The sequence below is a fragment of the Portunus trituberculatus genome, chromosome 38 (assembly GCF_017591435.1).
Source record: "Portunus trituberculatus isolate SZX2019 chromosome 38, ASM1759143v1, whole genome shotgun sequence".
NCBI lineage: Eukaryota > Metazoa > Arthropoda > Malacostraca > Decapoda > Portunidae > Portunus > Portunus trituberculatus.
The window spans coordinates 19387817-19409286 of record NC_059292.1 but is presented as its reverse complement, the minus strand read 5'-3'; the positions used below and the strand labels follow the sequence as shown (position 1 = coordinate 19409286).

At 38.9% G+C, this 21470-nt stretch overlaps 1 protein-coding gene across 1 annotated transcript in view; it reads right to left on the bottom strand.

Moving 5' to 3' along the window:
- Positions 1 to 21470, bottom strand: part of LOC123514889 — a 564015-nt gene that overhangs the window by 38957 nt on the left and 503588 nt on the right. Inside the window, exon 41 of the mRNA XM_045273148.1 lies at positions 15318 to 15452. Within this exon, the coding sequence (XP_045129083.1) occupies positions 15318 to 15452 (135 nt within the window). The remainder of the gene's footprint in view (positions 1 to 15317; positions 15453 to 21470) is intronic.

Here is a 21470-nt window from a genome sequence, read left to right as displayed (position 1 = left end):
TTTTCGAGGTACTCAAGTAGTCATCGGTCTGGGAGTTGTGCCCGGTAGTCTTCAGCGGAGGTGGACACTGACGCTCGTGGTTCTGGCACAGTAGAGCTATGTGTTGGCTGGGCTTTTCGAGGTACTCAAGTAGTCATCGGTCTGGGAGTTGTGCCCTCCCTTGAGTAGTTGGCTTGCTAATCGGCTAGACCGTGGCTGTGTAGGACAACGGGCTTGCTGTCCTAAGGAAAGTGTGGTCAGTTGGGTCTGCATTTCCTGTCTGGCGTTTGTCTCGTCTCATGGGGGCGGCGCAGAGAGACATGTTATTGTCTCGTCCTGTTTGTCGTTGTGGTGGCCGTGGTCACCAGTGTGTTTGGTGGGCAGCTGTGTGCCCCCATCATCTTTTGTGTAGTATCAGTAGTATATTGTTTACAGTACCAGCCAGTCTTCAGCTGAGGTAACACGTGTGCTCTGGGCACAGGAAGAGATGCGTGTGTTGGACTGTGTGTTAAGAGGTACTCAGTAGTCATTGGTCTGGGAGTTGCGCCCTCTTTTGAGTAGCTGGCTTGCTACTGGTTAGACCGTGGCTGTAGAACAGCGGGTTGTTGTTCTAGGGGAAGTGTAGTTAGTTTGGCTGCCCTTCTGGTGCGTTCGTCCACTCGGGTGTGGCGACGCGGAGGGACGCGTTGGTGTCGCGTCCCGTTGTTGCGGTTGGTAGCTGTAGTCACCAGTAGGGTTTGGTGGGCGGCTGTGTGCCCCCATCATCTTTTGTATAGCCCCAGTAGTATACTGTATTGTAGTGGTTGTAGCCACACACGCTAGTGAAAGCTGAGAAGCTTCGTGCTGTCGGCCAGTGGTGCGTAGTTCTCGTCCGTCAGACTTGTCTGTGACAAGTATCTGGACTCTGTGTGGCTGTTGTCACCCGTAGGTGGTGTCTGGGCTTGTGTGTACACCACTGGATGTGCTGTACACATCATATGTTGTAGTAGTCGTAGGCTAGGGAAGTCAATCTGACAGGTGTTAGGAAGCACTTGTCATAGTAGGATAGTATAGTAATATACTGCGCGTGTTGTCCCAGTCTGTGATTTATCACAGTCTGTGGGCAAGGCGTGTGGAGAGGCATTAATACTTCATAGAGAAGTGGGTGGAATTGTCCTTGTGGGCAGTTTCTCTAGGGGGTATTAAGGCCTCGCCCTGTTACACATAACATATACCATTTATAAATTCTACTTGGTTGGGTACAGGAGGAGAAGGAGTTGCTAAGGAGATTCCCTTACAGTGGGGGAAGTTATACACTGTTGGCGACCTTTAAAGAACCTGAGGGTTACGGCTGCTGTGATTTATAGTAGTGGGGACTCTGTGGAGTGTTATATTCCCCACTGTACTGACCGTAAGAAAGTTGGCGACCTCGCCAGGATAACACTCTAGTGAGCTGTAGCAGTTAACTGCAGCCGTGACCGTAACAATATATATATATATATATATATATATATATATATATATATATATATATATATATATATATATATATATATATACAGTGCTTGACAAGGAAGTACGAACTGGGCTGCCACCGTTAGTACTTTCTTGTCGAAAATGGAATGACCCTAGTAGGGTGGTAAGTGATATGGACAAGGAAGTACGAACAGACAAGTGGGAGAAGCTAAGGGTAAGGTTTATGGTACGTGCTACCAATCATCCCTCAGTTGCCTCTTAGCCTTCATGGAGAGAATTTTTTTTTTCCTAAGTGTTCCAACGACGCCACCAAGGCGGCCAGTGCTTTTTGCAGACAGAGGTGCTTTCTAGCCTTAATATGGGCAAGAACAAGTATTTATCACAAGACAATAGCTATTCGATGAAGTTGATGATGATGATGTTCAAGATCTTTCGGAAAGCCATGCTGAACCTCTCTCAAATGATGAACTTATAGAGCAAGACAAGGCATCACAGAAAACAGAAAAAGAGGTAGACAAGGAAGAAGAACCTGTGCGTGGCCTGGACATAAAAACTCTTAGAGAATGTCTTGGTGGTATCGCAAAAACTCTGGAAACCCTGAAGGAATGTGACCCAAATCCTGCCAGGAGTAGCAAAGTGGCTCATGACGTAAAGAAAAGGGTCAAGATTTATCAAGAAATCTATGATGAAAAAACAAGAAAAACCAAACAGTCCTCCATCTACTCGTTCTTCAAGCCAGTCAGACATGCCGTCCATGTCACACTTGCCGACCCTGCTACAGCTGGCCCTTCTACATCCGCTGCCGACGGTTCTATAGCTGGCCCTTCCTCCATATCCTCTTTCTTCAAATCAGTGAAACGTGCCGACTCTGCTACAGCTTGCCCTTCCTCCATATGCTCATTCTTCAAACCAGTGAAACGTGCCGACCCTTCCACATCTGCTTCCAACAGTGCAGATGACGATGTCTCATCCTCGTCTGCACACTCAGTGGAAGATGAGTAAGGGCTGAAATCCCTATTGTCCCTTAGGCTCGAGAGGGACATCATCTGATAGAATACATGGCGAGTGAATGATAAATAAAAACGTTTTGTTTATTTCTTTTGCACAGTACTTTACATTTTTTTTTTAATGACTATTTTCATGTATTTTAATTTCTGTAGGGGTGACTTTTGACATGCTTTCCCTATTATTACATGTTATAATGGGTTCGATATACGGTAATTTTGATTTACAGTAAGGTTTCCAGGAACGCATATGTACCATATAATGAGGACTTACTATACTGACTTTAACTTAACCACCCTTGGAGCCTGTTATCTCTTCCCCTCCCCCCCTTTTTTATAACTACATTACATATTACTTACATGCATTTACTAATTAGATGAATAAATGGAATATTAAAGGGTCTATTGTAAGCACAAATATATTCATAATAATCATGGCAAACACTTAAAGCCTACTACCAGCGGCGAACCATGCAGCAACTGATAAAGGGCACAGATGGGCCTGGCAAGCCCACTATCAGAGAATGGTGGAAGTCGTATAACATCAAGCACGCCATAGATAACATCAAGTCATCTTGGGACAAAGTGAAGACGTCTACCATGAACTTAGCGTGGAATAAAGTATGGCCAGAATGTACACATCACTTCCCAGGCTTCACTGAAGACGACATCGGTGTGATCAGAAATGACATAGTACATCATCATCAACTCCGATCATGTTCAAAATCTTTTGGAAAGCCATGCTGAACCTCTCTCAAATGATGAGCTTAACGTGCAGACGACACCTTATCCTCGTCTGCCCACTCAGCGGAAGATGAGTAAGGGCTGAAATATCTACTGTCCCTTAGCCTTGGGAGGGACATCATCTGATAAAATACATAGCGATTGAAAGGTAAATAAAAAAATTGTTTATTTCTTTAGTGCAGTACTTTAATTTTTTTTTTTATAATGACTATTTTCATGTATTTTCAGTACTGTAGGGGTGACTTTTGACGTGCTGGAACACATTCCCTATTATTACATGTTACAATGGGTTCGGTATACGGTAATTTCGATTTGTGGTAAGGTTTTCAGGAACGCATATGTACTGTATAATGAGGACTTACTGTACATGAAAATAGTCATAGAGAAAAAAAGAAGTAAATATTTTTGGCCATTATGGGTGCGTCACTGTATGCCGTGATAATATCCACAAAAAACACACGTAAGGATTTCATTTGTGTTCAATGAGAAACGCAGGAAGAGAATGATTGTTGTTGTGACGTCATCCACGTTACATTTCCCACGTCACCCCAGCTCAGTGCTCAGTGACAGCTGACTTTTGGCGGGACGTTCGGGCACTTTGGTCTGACGCCTGAGATTTCCTGTTGGTTACATATTGCTTGTGGACACTCGGCTACCTGGAGTGTTCATCAAACTCTCCACAGTGCTGTAAACAACTAAACATGCCGAACAATTGCTCTGTGTTAGGATGCAATAACACAAAAAGAAAAACAGCAGTTTTAGGCATTATGTATTTCAAGTTTTCCAAGGAAAAAAATCGCAGACAGCAGTGGATTCAAGCTTGTTCCCGAGGTGATGTGTTCAATGTAGACCATGAAGTGATATGTTCCATGCATTTTACAAGTTCTGACTACAAGGATGATCTAAAGCTTCGCCTATTAGGCGCTGAGGCACCCAAGAGTTACAGGCCACTGACTGATACTGCAGTTCCATCCCTCAAGGTAGGTTAAATTGATGAATTCTCTAAATGATTGTTGTATGCCTCTGTACTGCTTATAGTGCTGTATAGCCTACTTGTGAAGCGAAAGCATTACCAGTGTTATTTAGGTATAAGCCTACTTCAAGTTTCAGGCCCAACTCGATTTCACTGATGATGTCATATAATTTTTTGCCAAAATCTGTGTAGTTTAAAATTAGGAATCTAAATAATAACATTAAGACAAATAAGAAAAAACATAAGTCATGCAAAGGTCAAAACAGAAAGCTAATGAAACTGACCATTACCTATTTTTCTTTGTTGTTTATGTTATGATGAAGTGGATTATATTCAATAACTAATATTGAATATTTATGCTAACATTAGGATTTTTTTTTTTTTTACGGTAAGGCCTATAGCGCCTGTAGCCACACTTCAAGAGTGTGTGGGAAGCGCTGTTCAGCTTCCGCCCATTAGTGGCGCAGGCAATTTTATTTATAGTGGTACCGATATTAGGGCCCATATCACTACCCAAGCTCATCTTGAGTGTAACCACCTAGAACCTGGGTATCATGGTGATATGTAGGTAACTTTAAACCACTCAACAAATGGCAAAGTGTTTTAAGGCTGTACGTGGTGGGATTCAAACCTACGCGTGGACGTCTGCCCGATCCCACGCTCACCACCTTATCCACTTAATTCTTCTTCTTTGTATTATGACTACTGTTTACCATAATTATTATGAATATATTTGTGCTTACAATAGACTCTTTAATATTCCATTTATTCATCTAATTAGTGATTCATGTAATATATAATGCAGTTAAAAAAAAAGGGGGGGAGAGAGGAAGAGGTAACAGGCTCCAAGGGTTGTCAACTTAAAATCAGTACTGTGAGTGGCGGGGAGGTGTGGTGTGGATGACGTCATCACCCCTGCTCCCCTGTGCTGGGCCCTCTCGGATGACATGAGGTGATACCGTATCTGTGAAATTTCCTTAACGTATATCGATTGAATCGAGGGTAGTAATTTCCAAATACCGTAACTGTGAATTTACTGGATAAAGAAGTACTGTATAACGAGGACTTACTGTATATATATATATATACAAACATACATATAATATATATAGCATATATATATATATATATATATATATATATATATATATATATATATATATATATATATATATATACAGTAAGTCCTCGTCATACAGTACTTCTTTATCCGGTAAATTCATAGTTACAGTATTTGGAAATTACTACCCTCGATTCGATATATGGTAAGAAAAATTCACATACGGTATCTGCTCATGTCATGCCTAAACCTGCCGTTTTGCTTTTCGTCTTATTGCGTCCAAACACTGAGAAATTGTTCGGCATATTTAGTTGTTTACAGCTGTGGAGAGTTTGATGAACACTCCAACTAGCCTAGTGTCCACAAGCAATATGTAAACAACATGAAACCTCAGGCGTCAGGCCAAAGTGCCTGAACATCCCGCCAGAAGTCAGATATCAATGAGCACTGAGCTGGGATGGCGCGGGAAGTGTGACATGCATGACATCACAACAACAATCAGTCTCTTCCGACATTTCCCACTGAACACAAGTTAAATCCTTATGTGTGTTTTTTGTGGATATTATCAAGACGCACAGTGACGCACCCATAATGGCCCCAAAACATTCTGCAGACACTGCTGGAGTTGACAAGGCAAAGTGAAAGAAAAGCAGTCTGCCCACTCAGCAGATGATGAGTAAGGGCTGAAATCCCTACTGTCCCTTAACCTCAGGAGGGACATCATCTGATAGGATACATGGCAAGTGAAAGGTATATAAAAACATTTTCTGTTTATTTCCTTTGCGCAGTACTTTACATTTTTTTATATGATTATTTTCATGTATTTTAATTTCTGTAGGGGTGACTTTTGACATGCTGGAGCGCATTCCCTATTATTACATGTTATAATGGGTTCGGTATATGGTAATTTCAATTTGCAGTAAGGTTTTCAGGAACGCATACGTACCGTATAATGAGGGCTTACTGTGTGTGTATATATATATATATATATATATATATATATATATATATATATATATATATATATATATATATATATATATATATATATATATATATATATATATATATATATATATATATATATATATATATATATATATATATATATATATATATATATATATATATATATATATATATATATATATATATATATATATATATATATATATATATATATATATATATATATATATATATATATATATATATATATATATATATATATATATATATATATATATATATATATATATATATATATATATATATATATATACATATATATACAGGCGGCGCCACAGGTATTGGAGCGAAAATCGTGCGCCAATATCCGCGACGAATTATCACCCAAGGAAAACAATTGTATTAGCGTGCGATCATGAGGTAGAATGGGCGGAGCTTAAGTCCCACACAGAGAATGAAGGTCTCAGTTACCCGCTGTGTATCATGGTGGAAACATCAATTTTTTTTTTGTCACGCGACCTACGTGTTTTTCCTACTGTAACTTGCGGTGTTTTTTTTTTTTTTTTAGTTTTTGGTATTCCATGTAAGATTTTACTTTATGCATTACAAAACAATCCTTTCTTGGGGACAAGGCTTATAAAAAGCTAATAGAAATAAATATATATATATATATATATATATATATATATATATATATATATATATATATATATATATATATATATATATATATATATATATATATATATATATATATATATATATATATATATATATATATATATATATATTTTTTTTTTTTTTTTTTTTTTTTAACCCATGTTGTATGTTGGGGACCAGCCCATTATTTCCTATGGGAAAATTACGTCCGCACATTTCGCTCTGAACAGCTTTGACATCCCCTATCCTGTTTGTTAAGCAGAGTAATACTGTATACAGTAATACTCTGCTTAACGAACAGGATACGGGGGTGTCAAAGCTGTTCGTAGAGCGGAATTTCGTTAAGAGGACGTAATTTTCCCATAGGAAATAATGGAAAGAGGGGAATGTGTTCTGGGTTGGTCCCCAACATATCACATGGGTTAAAAACAAAAACAAAAAATTATATATATTTCTATTAGCTTTTTACAAACCTTGCCCCCAAGAAAGGATTGTTTTGTAATGCATAAAGTGAAATCTTACATGGAATACCAAAAAATAAAGCAGAGATGATGAGATCGGCCACAGACGGCGGAGACTCCGGCAACTTGGCTGCTTCTTCTTCTTGTGACCTTTTTAACTTGGTGTGTTGTCTTTTACCACGTTATTAAATTTGTTTTCACTCCTCTATTGCCTGCTAATGGATATCATATTATAGTACTCATATACGCTCATGCTATGAGGATAACCTGGACTCCGTGGCACTGAGTGATAGTGAATTACTATTGAAATACCATGGTATTTCATAAGTAATTCACTATCACTCAGTGCTACAGAGTCCAGGTTATCCCAGCAACCTCAGAGCAACCTCTTCACCGTCCCTCCAAGCGTTCATGGAAGCCATTTCGTGGCAGGAGGTTGCTCTGAGGTTGTTAAAGAATCTTTGATCCAGCTCCAGGAGTGCTAGAGACAGGCGGGGAGCCAGACAATCACAGCGAAGCTGCCGATTTTGGTCCCTCATCCGGCAAATTCAAACCCAGAAAATTCGCTAAAACGGATGTGGTTGTACATTGTGTGGACTTTTTGGTCTAACTTTATATAGTACGTTAAACCGGAAATTCGTTAAGACAAATGTTCGTTAGGCAGAGTATTACTGTATATATATATATATATATATATATATATATATATATATATATATATATATATATATATATATATATATATATATATATATATATATATATATATATATATATATATATATATATATATATATATATATATATATATATATATATATATATATATATATATATATATATATATATATATATATATATATATATATATATATATATATATATATATATATATATATATATATATATATACACAGGGTGCGGCAACATAATTTCCTTTTTTCCAAAAGGTAATAAACCAAGATGTATAGATCAGAAAGGTTTTAATTTTGTTTCATAATGATAGTACATATTTAAAGTTTTGTTTCACACAGTTTTGAAAATCATATCAGGTAGGTGACGTCCCCCATTGTCCATACACTGCATAAACCGATTTCGGGTGTTTGCCATGACCCTCACCAGCGTATCAGCGGGTATATTGGCAATTTCTTCTCAGATGTTGGCCTTCAAGTCTGGTAGGCTTCTCGGTCGGTTGACATAAACATGGGATTTAAAATATTCCCACAAATAAAAATCACAAGGTGACAAATCGGGGGAACGGGCTGGCCACTCCAAATAGCCCCTTATTGAAATTAAGCGCTCTGGAAAGTGTTCCCTCAAAGCAGCCATCGATGCCTTTGAAGTGTGAGCCGTTGCTCCGTCCTGTTGAAACCAAATATCCCCTAGGTCCAATACTTTAATTCGTGGAAAAAAAATCCTCCAACATGTTTACATACCGGTCTGAATTCACTGTCACTGTGACCTCATTTTCTTCAAAAAACCAAGGACCAACAATTCCAGTGGAGGAAATTGCACACCACACTGTGACTTTAGGTGAATGCAAAGGCCTTTCATGCAATTCATGGGGATTGGTGTCAGCCCAGTAGCGTATGTTTTGTTTGTTGACGCATCCAGTCAAATGAAAATGTGCTTCATCACTAAAGTAAACAATAGCGTCTTCAGGAACATTTTCGAGAAGTGCCTCACATGCGTTCCTTTGTGAAGTGAAATCACGTATGGAGAGTTCCTGCACAATCGCCATCTTGTAAGGATGGTAATGAAGGTCATCATGAAGTATTCGCCTCACTGAACGATTGGAAAGTGCAAGGGCAGAGACATGTTTGCGCGCAGAACGCCGTGGGGATTGCAAGATTAAGCTCTCACTGCCTCAATGTTCTCAGGTGTTCTGATGGGCCGAGGTACTCCAGTTCTTCGTTCTGTCGTACTCCCGGTTTGCCTGAACGTAGTGACCCATGTAACAATTGATTTCCGGTCCGAAACAGGGCCTCTAGGGGCAACATTGAAACAATTTTGAAAAGCGCGCTAGGTTGCAATCACAGACTGTCGATTCGAAAAGTAAGCTTCAACGGCAAAAGCACACTCCTCACTACTCCAACACATGATAGCAACATATTGTATTTCCAAGAATATATATATATATATATATATATATATATATATATATATATATATATATATATATATATATATATATATATATATATATATATATATATATATATATATATATATATATATATATATATATATATATATATATATATATATATATATACAGGCAACCCCTGCTTAACAAAGGCTTACACAACAAAATTTCACTACAACGAAGGTTTAATTTTACTACCATCTGCTCGTTTAACAAACACCAAACTCGCTTTAACAAAGTTTTATCCAGGTAGTTTTTTTCAAACTTTGAAAGCTCCCGCCGTATCACGCAAGCTTACAGGCTTTTGAATACACCAGCACCTCTCGTGGATAACATGTGCACCACTCACTCCCCCTATTCAAAACAATAACAGCGTCAGCAGCAGCTCGTCTTCCCTCGCTCAACTTACCACCAAAACGCCCTACAATGTTGCCTAGCATTGCTAAGAAGACCAGGAAGTCTCTTACTTTTGAAGTGAAGCTGAATATTATTCACAGACATGAGAGGCGAGAAAACTAATAGCATTGCTCGCCACCATCTTGACTCCATCTACTGTCTCTACTATTTTCAAGTCAGCAGACTCTATTAAGAAGGCTGGGGAGACCATATCTTCCTTGCAAGCTAAAAGAACCACCTGAAATGCCTTGTGGAAATGTGGTACATAAGTTTTGTATGTGATACAATGATGCGCCGTTTGTTTACATTCCACAGGTTGCCAGTTAGTGTCTTTCTCTTTTCACTCTCCCTCCCTTCATAAATTTAAGATCATCAACATTATAAAGTTATGTACATACATACATTAGTGTACATTATAATGACTTAAATTAAACTGCCTAAATGTTTAACTTCATAATTTCTACTTAAATTAAACCTTTCACTGTACTATGATGTACTCTTACTTTGTTAACTCTCAATGGAAGTTCAAGTTAGGGGTTAAACTTGTTATAATCGGTTCGCTTAACGAAGGGTTTTTAGGAACGTAACCCCTTCATTAAGTGGGGGTTGCCTGTATACAGTGGTGCCTTGAAATACGAACTTAATCCATTCAAAATTCTGTTCTTATTCCAAAACGTTCTTACTTCAAAGCATCAAAATACATGTATTCTTATGGAAGTAATTTTAATTAATTCCAAACCACCTCCCAAGATCAAAAAATTATATTTTCCACCTAATTTCTTACTTTTTGAATACTATTACTATATATACTACTACTATTATGCTATAACTATAAAAAAATAGGAAAATGAAGTAGGAAAGTAAGCAAAATGTAATATAATGAAAATTCAACTTCTCATGGTCAGAAACAAGCATCACCACATCCTCATGTGACTTCATCTTCATCTTTGATATACTGCATTCATTATGGAAAATAAATCAAGGAAGCAAGCAAATTGTAATATGAAAATTCAACTTCTTCGCAGTCAGAAACAAGCGGCAACGTTTCTTGGTCAAGATGGCCCCCAACCCTGACGTCCCCGTGTTTACCATGACGACACCAAATTTTAGATTATTGTCCTCTTATTTCTTTCATTATGTTAACACGTTAACTGTGGATGGCAACTTAGCATTCCTGAGATAGTATTTTGCAGTATGGAGCGTTAAAACCCATAATGTATTGGTACACCGGTGTATGGTACTTTGGGCATATAGTGCATATATGTATCCAGGCTGTAACACGACTTTCTCTAAATATTGAAAGAGGTAAGAGAACATGCATTTCTAAGCAGAAAATGTTATATACACATATGCATTTTAAGGTTTTGTTTACCCGTAATATGATTTTAAAATTTCTGAGAGGCGCATGATAGTCCATTGTGTTTTTATGAAGTGACGATGACTGTTGCTAGTTTGCTGCAGCAGCCAGAGGTGCCGCTTGGCTAAATACCGAATGTTTTAATAAGTTTTGCAATATTACATTTAAGACATTGTATCAACAAGTATGCAATTTACTGATAAACACTACATGATAACATTATTGCGGTGATTAACCCCTTCGTTACCGACCCGACTGCCCACGCACTCCGCATCGTCCGTGCGTTAGTCTTCAGCTTCTTCTCACAAACACACTGTTCACACTATATTATTTATTTTTATGTTTTCTATCAGAGAAATCCCACAACATGTCATTTGAGTAAAAAAAAATATGCAGCACGTGTGTTGGTCCAGAGACACAGAGCAGCAATCACATCTTTCCCTAGTGTAGATCACTCATAGCACTAGCTTCATGATGTAGAATAATACTAGGATGTACATCAGAAAAATCAGTGTTACAAGTAGGTAGAGGGTTATGTCTGGTGTCAGAGAATGGGTCTGAAAGAAGTGTGAAATCTGTTTGTCTACCAGCAGCTGTGGGGGGTGAGGCAGGAGGGCTGCATGACAGGCCACTGCTTACGAACAACGTCTCAATACTCTCGTCGCCGCTGCTAGCATCACTCTCTACATCGCTGATAGCTTCAGGATCAAACAAAGTATCATCACCTTCCATTGAGTCATCAGACCCCTCAAATTCACTTATTGTCCCACCATCATATTCATCTTCACTGTCAGTTGTAGAGACATCCATAATTGCGAAGTAAATCTGCGCATGCTACCACAAAAAAACTTCAGGCAGCACTGAAAAGAAGCTAGAGAATATCGCATTGCGGCACTCGACAAGCATGTGTTGCCATACGTAGGTCAGAAAATATGATGTATAAAAAAAATATATGATGATTGGTCTTCACAAATTACGTCACAACACTGACAATAACTCATTGGTCAAAGTTTATGACGTTTCAAACCGTCCCACGAATGGCTGCAGCCTTATGTTTGTAAACACAGACACCTGCCACCACATGGGTAGAAATAACCCAGAAACCGAAGCCTTGAGAGCCCTCAATACACACAGCTTATAACCGTGGCATGTGCGTGTCACGGGGAGTGCGCTCGGTTCCTGGCGCGTGAACTCAGCCGTGACACGCACGTGTCACAAAACACACATCCGGTACTGAAGGGGTTAAAAGTAAGCACTCACGTATGGTACTACGTGGTACAGTACCTATCACTGGGAGAGGAAGGATGGGGAGGGGTGGGGGAATGGGGAGTGACTGATTTATTAATAGAATCTGTCTTAGTATAAGATGCTCTATTAACAAGTATAATTTAAAACCATCTTACGGGCAAAAAAGAAACTGAGGCCGCCGTGGTCTGTAGTGTGGGGCTGTCGTGGTCAGGGGCTGTATTGACCATGACCCAGTGTCAACACATCCTCCTCAGCTGACTCCATCAAGCCAGCACTATGCACTCTTATCTAAACCAATAACAATTCCAATATTGTCATGCATCATAATATGTTTCTGAACTGCTTACTTATCCATGAAAATACACGTACCGTATTTTATGACTTGCAAGACGCACCCTAATATTTGAAAGAAATTTCTAAGAAAAAAAAAAGTCATTATCATACAAGAACGCATTCACCATATACCCGAGCACTGAACACAAAAACATAAGAAGCAAGGAGCCTGCAAGACACTATTCTTTCAGCACTCATTACAAATTTGCTGGAGCACTCACCACAAATTTAAAACTATGTAAATAAAAACACCATAGGTAAATACATATACACAGTGAAACAGTCCATCTCTTCTTGTTTTAGTGGTGGGCAACGGCATGTTTTGGACCTGTTGTTTACATTACGGAACCACTTGTCCGATCGCCGAAACCGAACTCGTCAGTGCCTGAGTTTCTATTTATTTTATTTTGCAGTCGTGCTTCATAGGCTTTATCAATGTGAATACAATTCACAAGTGGAGTTTTGACTCTTGCTTGAATGAGTAAGCCACTTGGATGTTCTATTAATAAAGGTATAAAGGCACCTGACATGATGTCTGTGCGTTCGTGTGCACGTATGTGTGTGTTGCAATGAGACGAGGGAGCGGCCCGTTTTCTCCACACGCTGAGTAGGCTGCAGGAAGGATTATGGTATTGGAAATACTTGTAACACCTAAGTACTGAGTTTACATAATATAAAAGGCTAAATTAAATGGTACTTAAGCTAACATCATAATGTAATGACTCAACATACAAATCCAGGTTGCTATCTGTCAAGTGTTCAAGCTCACTTGAGGTTGGATGCTGCCTTACAACACAACATTCATCTTGGAAGACGCACTAGTATTTTTCAGGATATTTTTTAGAGAAAAAAGTGCGTCTTGTAAGCCGTAAAATACGGTATATCTTATATCTCACCAAGAAATAAAAAAAAAAAAAAGATAAAATACAGCATACTGACATAAGTGCTCTCACCATCCTCACACTTGGTGCCCTCACACCTACACAAACATACAGTAAGTCCTCGTTTTACACTAGTTTAGTATATGATAAATTCGCAGATACGATAATTGACAATTACTACCATTTTTTCAATTTACGATAAAAAATTGCACTTATGATATTTGAAATTCCCGCTGCCTGTGATTGTGGCGCTGCACTGCGACCAAGTCGGATCAACAACAAACCAGTCACTTTTGCACCACCACGACGAATAACAGTGAGACTGTGCTCGGTGATTTACTTACATTATTCTCTGCATTTAAGACCAATTCCTGTCCAAAATGTCACCGATACGTAATTTGGATCTTGGTGAAGAAGTGGGTAAGGGTGAATGAGCCAGGAAAAGTTTAATGTTGGAAACGAAGCTTGATATAGTCAAGAGAAAAAAACTTGGGGAAGGCTTGTCAGCTATAAGCCGTTCCCTGAATTTACCACAGTTGCTACTGTTTTGAGGAATGGCAAGTGTTAAGGAGGCAGCAGCTAATGCTTCAAGCCTGCAGGTAAAATTGCTGACAAAACATCGGGAACCCATTATGGATCGGATGGAGGGTTTACTTAAAATTTGGATAGACAGCCAAAGACGCCAGCATGCCCCACTCTCGTTGAGCCTCATTTCAGAAAAGGCCCTGTCTATTGTTGAAACCTTGAAGGTTGAGATGGATGTTTGTTTACTTTTTTCGATTGACTTTCATATTGAGCTGGAACGTATTCCTATCTAATACATGTTAAAACTGGTTTGGTTTACACTAATTTCGATTTACAATAGCTTTTTGAGGAACGCATTTCTAGTGTAAAACGAGGACTTACTGTACCCTTGTAAAAGCTGATACATGATTGGTTAAGTGTCTACCATCTTGAAAACAATGGGCCAATAACAGGCCTCGATATATGACAGATAGCCTCAAATATAAACAAACTGTGCAGAATAAAGGAGCACGGCTTCTGAAAAGTGCCAAGATCATGCCTGAAAGGCTCTATCGTAAGAGCCATGATCGTGCCTGATGGGCTATAAGGGTTAAGGCTTTTAATTCATGAGCTGGATACTCTCTCTTCCCCTCGGATCTTCTAAAATCTTCCATACGTCTGTTTTGTATGTCTCGTGACCATGTGTGCTGCTACGCTAGGCAATGATCTTAATAACTAAAAACACTTAATATTTTTATCCCAGGCACAACAAAACAACAACCAAACAACTGCAAATAACACTCCTGGGGCACTGAGGCAGCATGGTGTCCCAGCATGCAGTCAGCTGATTGCACAGTGCTGTGGGAAATCTGTTGACTGTGTTTGTTATTGTTCGGGCTAAAAAAAAAAAAAAAGTTCATAATCCAAGTTGTTTGTACTCAAAAGTGTTCGTATTCCAAGGTACCACTGTATATATATATATATATATATAAACTATATATTTAAATATATAGAGAGAGAGAGAGAGAATATTTAGAGAGAGAGAGAGAGAGAGAGAGAGAGAGAGAGAGAGAGAGAGAGAGAGAGAGAGAGAGAGAGAATAGCACAGATTGATCTAATGTTATTATTAGTTACATGCAAAATTTACCTTTCTAAGCTTGTTTTTTTCATCCTCGTGAGAATCAGGAAGGTGGGATGTGCTGATCCTCATGCTCTCCCGGAACATAAGCTCACGAGCCTTCATTTCTTGTCGAATTCTTTTTGGCAACTGTCTTTTTTCAACCTGTAAATTATTGAATAAAGATTACCATGAAAATTGCTTTTAAACAATGTATGATTTATCATGAACCAAAATACCAGAATGTGCTCTACTATCTTTTGCACTGTTTCTCATAAATGTATTATATTTCCCACAAAACAATATATATTAATTATTGTAATTCAAATGAGAGAGAGAGAGAGAGAGAGAGAGAGAGAGAGAGAGAGAGAGAGAGAGAGAGAGAGAGAGAGAGAGAGAGAGAGAGAGAGAGAGAGAGAGATAAAATAATGGCAGGATATTTCTTATACATTCAGTAGCAAGGTGCACCAGCAGCTGTTCCTATCCAGGTACAGTATTACTCTCACCAAGGGCATGAACGTCTATAATGTCCGTACCATACAACATGGCTAATTAGTTCTTTACAGATTGGGAAATTAAGCTTGGCATTTGTTATAATCCTTTCTCTGTAGGTGGCCTAACAGAATTGCAACCTAACTGAGGCTGTATAGTTGCTGGTGACCAGTAGGTTCTTGGATTCATTGTATTTGTGTCCTGTACTAGACTAGAGTTAGTCTAGGGGCAGCTGACCTGATTGTAGTGCCACTAAGTCATAACAATGTGCACTCCCCTCTTCAGTTTCGCGATACTTTAGTTTGGTGCTTAGTCCCAAATTTGCATATTATCGTCACAAGTTTATGCTGCTTTGACAAGTGCATTCTCTCTCATGTGTTGCCCTGAGCTTACCACCCCCTCCCTGTATTCCTCCAATGTGTTCTATTTTCCATAAGAGTCTCCTATGTAATTCTCTGTTGAAAGCATTTTTAATATCCAAGTACACCATGTCAACCCATCCATCTCTCACTTGTATCTCATCTATTACTATTGTATAAAAAGCTTAGTAAATTTGTTGTGCATACTCTCCCTTTCTAAAAAGAAATTGGCAGTTATTTACTATTTCAATTTTCTCCAGATATTCTAACCATTTTTTTTAATTACAATTTCATAGATCTTTCCCACAACACTAGTCAGTGACACTGGTCTATAATTCAGGAACTTGGTCTTTTTTCCTCCTTTGTATATTAGAACTATATTTGCTCTTTTCCATTCCCTTGGTGCTTTTGCTTCCCTTAAAGAGCTGTTGATCGCATGTAAAATTGGTTGCACCAGTTGTTCTCTCCATTCTCTGTGTCCACCTTGACACTCCATCTTACCTCATTGCTTTTCATACATCCACCTTTTTTAGTAATTTGCTAATTTTTTGGCTTATGTATCACAAGATTTTTTTAATCTTTCCTGTGTCACTTGGTCATTCGGTTCTATGAACTCTCCCTCTTAATTACATACCGATTTAAAGCTCTCATTCATAAGTTCACTTATTTCTTCCGTTGTTCAATATACCATATTTCCATTATTAACTTTCTAAAATTTTTTTATTTATCTTTTTTTTTTACGTAGGGAAGAGGGCCAGCCAAGGGCAAAAAAAAAGTTAGAAAAAAGCCCACTTGAGCGCTGGCTCACCAAAGAGTACAAAAAGTGCCAAAAACCATCAGCCAGAATTAGGGGAGCAAATGCCTTGATACCTCCCTCTTAAAAGAAGACAAGTTGTAGGAATTTGGAAATATAGATGCAGGGATACCTCCCTCTTAAAAGAAGACAAGTTGTAGGAATTTGGAAATATAGATGCAGGGAGGGAGTTCCAGAGTTTACCAGTGAAAGGGATGAATCATTGAGCGTACTGGTTAACTCTTGCATTAGAGTTGGACAGAATAGGGATGAGAGGAAGAAGAAAGCCTTGTGCAGCGTGGCCGCAGGAGGAGGGGAGGCATGCAGTTAGCAAGATCAATAGAACAGTTACCATGAAAATAGCGATAAAATATAGAAAGGGATGCAACATTTCGGCGGTGAGAAAGAGAAAGAGACAGTTAGTCAGAGGAGGGGAGTTGATGAGACGAAGAGCTTTCGATTCCACCCTATCAAGCAAAGTTGTGTGAATGGAACTCCCCCAAACATGCGAAGAGTACTCCATACAGGGACGGATAAGGCCCTTATACAGAGTAAGCAGTTGGAGGGGCGAGAAAAACTGGCGGAGACGCCTCAGAACACCTAACTTCATAGAAGCTGTTTTAGCAAGAGATGAGATGTGAAGTTTCCAGTAAAGATTATGAGCAAAGGACAGACCAAGGATATTCATTGTGGAAGAGGAAGACAGTTGAGTGTCATTGAAGAAGAGGGGATAGTTGTCTGGAAGGTTGTATTGAGTTGATAGATGGAGGAATTGAGTTTTTGAGGCATTGAAAACTACTAGATTTTCTCTGCCCCAATTGGAAATTTTAGAAAGATCAGAAGTCAGGCGTTCCGTGGCGTCCCCGCGTGATCTGTTAATTTATTGAAGGGTTGGACGTCTCTGAAAGAACGTGGAAAGATGTAGGGTGGTATCATCAGCGTAGGAGTGGATAGGGCAAGAAGTTTGGTTAAGAAGGTCATTAATGAATAATAGAAAGAGAGTGGGTGACAGGACAGAACCCTGAGGAACACCACTATTAATAGGTTTAGGAGAAGAACAGTAGCCGTCTACCACAGCAGCAATAGAGCAGTCTGAAAGGAAACATGAGATAAAGTTGCAGAGAGAAGGATAGAAGCCGTAAGAGGGCAGTTTTGAAATCAAAGCTTTATGCCAGACTCTATCAAAAGCTTTTGATATGTCTAACGCAACAGCAAAAGTTTCACTGAAATCTCTAAAAGAGGATGACCAAGACTCAGTAAGGAAAGCCAGAAGATGGTCCCTCTGTTTGTCCTCTTTCCATTTATATACTTAAAGAAAAGCTTAGGTTCCTCTTCACATCTTTTCACTACATCCTTTTCAAACTTTCTTTCCTCCTCTATTCTTATTCTAATGTATTTGTTTCATACCTCTTTATATTGCTTCATATTTTCTTCATTTCACTGCTCCCTTAATTTTTTCCAAGCTGCATCCTTACATTTCTTAACTTTTGCACATGCAGCATTATACCACATTTGTTTGCTCTCTTTTACTCTGTATTTTCTTTACCCCCCTCATTGTGCTTGTCTAGGAATATTTCATACTTCTCTTGGACTGTCTTGCCTTGCATGATTTCCTTCCCATCAATAATACCTGGGTAATTTTTCTTAATCCTTTAAAATTTGTCTTGGCATAATCAAATTCTTTTTTTTGTTTTGTATCCGTCATTACATTTAAAAACTTCCTGATCCACTAATTCAACTTTTGGAACCATGGCTGTGATATTTGATGGTTGGACAAGGCTTTTTTTTTTTTTTTATACCATATCCAGCATAGATGGTTGTCCTTCCCCTCTATATCTTGTATAGTCCCATTGGTCCAATGTGTTTACCAATGCCAGTTGTAACACTTCTCCCCATCATCCAGCATGACTATTTGCATCCAATTCTTCCCAATTAACATGTTTGCAGTTTAGATCCCCAACAAGTAGCACCCTAGTTTTTTCTTAACATATTGTTAAAATAATTTAGCACTTCATTTTTCACTTCTTTGTGTACACGAAGCCTCCAAGAGTAGGAGGAGGTAGCAGACACCTACCGAAACGATAATTTATTCCCAGCGAGGTCTAATAGTACTAGTTCAGGAAGTGGTGTGAACTCTCCATTAAAGCTAGTTGTGATCTCGCTGAACATTTTCCTGTGTGTCTCACAACTCAAGGTAGCAGTCATAGCCTGCCCTCTAAAGACAACTCTCCTTCTTCACTCAAAACTACATGCATTTACCACACATACACCCTTCACTTATAATTAAAAACTATATATAAAAAAAAAAAAAAAAAAAAAAAAGGCAACTCTAAACCCAGCCTTGGAGTCCCCTTCTGGGGAGGGGACCAGAAATGTCCCCTGGTTGAACTGCTCTCTTGACGACGACCCCAAATGTCTTGACACCTCCCTCGACTTTTTCTACAATAATTTCTGCAACTTTCGTAGTCTTAGATCTAATTTTCAATCTGTGGAACACCACCTCTCCTCTACTAAACCTCATATTCTTTTCCTCACTGAAACAGCTGTCTGAGGCAACTGACAATAGCCCTTTCTCTGTTCCCTACTACTTTCTCTATTCTCATTTTTGTTCCAAAGCTGGATGTGTGCAACAATTTAACTTGCTCTAGTGCCAACGCTCTTGAATCTTCCCAGTTTTCCATCATATGGCTTAGACTCAACAGTCACTCTCTAACTAAATTTATCTGTGCTGTCTATCTCTCTCCTAACTCCTCTAACTATACTAAATTCTTTGCCTACTTAACTTCCAAAATGGAGCACATCCTGTCCCTGTCCCCTTTCGTGGTGATTCTTGGAAATTTCAATGTTCACCATGAGCTTTGGCTATCCTCTCCCTTCACTGACCATCCTGGTGAACTAGCTTTCAACTTTGCCATCCTCCATGACCCAGAGCAACTGGTGCAACATCCTACTCATATTCCTGACCATCTTGGAGACAAGCCCAACATCTTTTATCTTTCTTACCTCTAATCTTTCTGCTTATGTTGTTACTCTATAATCTCTGCTGGGCTCCTCTGATCACAATCTCATTTCTGAATCTTGCCCTATTTCTCCAATCCCTTCCCAGGATGCCCCAAAGCAGAGGTGCCTCTGGCATTTTGCCTCTGCCATTAGGGGGACCTGAGGAGGTATTATGCTGATTTTCCTTGGAATGATTACTGTTTTCGTGTCAGAGACCCATCTCTTTGTGCTGAACACATAACAGAGGTGATAGTGTATGGCATGGAGGTGTATATTCCTCATTCTTTCTCTCAACCTAAACTTTCAAAACCTTGGTTTAACACAGCCTGTTCTCATGTTATACATGATAGAGAGGTTGCCCACAAAACGTACTTAAGCCTTCTATCTCCTGAATCTCATGCACTTTATATTTCTGCCCAGAATCATGCCAAGTCTGTTTTTCAACTTGGCAAACACTCCGTCATAAAAAGAATATGTCAAAATCTTTCAAACTCAAACTCCCCTCTTGACTTCTGGCATCTAGCTAAAAACATCTCCAATAACTTTATTTCTTCATTTTTCCTCTTTTATTTCACCCTGATGGCACCACTTCCATCTCATCTGTTTCTAAAGCTGAACTCTTTTCTCAAACCTTTGCTAATAACTCCACCTTGGATGATTCTGGGCTTATTCCTCCCTCTCCTCCTCCCTCTGACTATTTCATGTCTTCAATCAAAATTCTTCATAATGCTGTTTTCCATGCCCTCGCTGGCCTAAACCCTCGGAAGGCTTATAGATCTGATGGGGGCCCTCCTATTGTTCTCAAAAACTGTGTTTCTGTGCTTGCACCTTGCCTGGCCAAACTCTTTCAACTTTGTCTATCAACTTCTACCTTTCTTTCTTGTTGGAAGTTTGCCTACATTCAGCCTGTTCCTAAAAAGTGTGACCATTCTAATCCCTCAAACTACCATCCTATAGCTTTAATCTCTTGCTTGTCTAAAGTTTTTGAATCTATCCTGAATAGGATACTGATCACCAGTACGGCTTTCATCAAAGTCGCTCTACTGGTGATCTAGCATTCCTTACTGAATCTTGGTCTTATTCTTTCAGAGATTTCGGTGAAACTTTATCTTCCATTATGTTTCAGATTTATGTAAACAACATTCTCATTGGGATAAACAGTTTTATATATATATATATATATATATATATATATATATATATATATATATATATATATATATATAGTGGAGGCAGACGAGGTTGTAAGCTACTGAACATTCTCCTTTGTTTAACTTTTTGTGTACGGTTTCTATATATTGTTTTTCTTTCATTTTCTTCCAGTTGGTGAAGTAATTAGCTGAAAGTTTGCGACATTTTGGAGATATCTCTCTTCATCTTTAGGCTGTGATTGTGTGAGGCAGGTGTGCGTTTTATAAACATTCCCGGTGGATCACACACCTACTGCCTCAACTCATCCACCGATTTCCTCGGGATTCTACGCGACGCTCCACCGCAAGAAAACTCGATCATCGCCTTCCTTGACGTGGAGAGCCTATT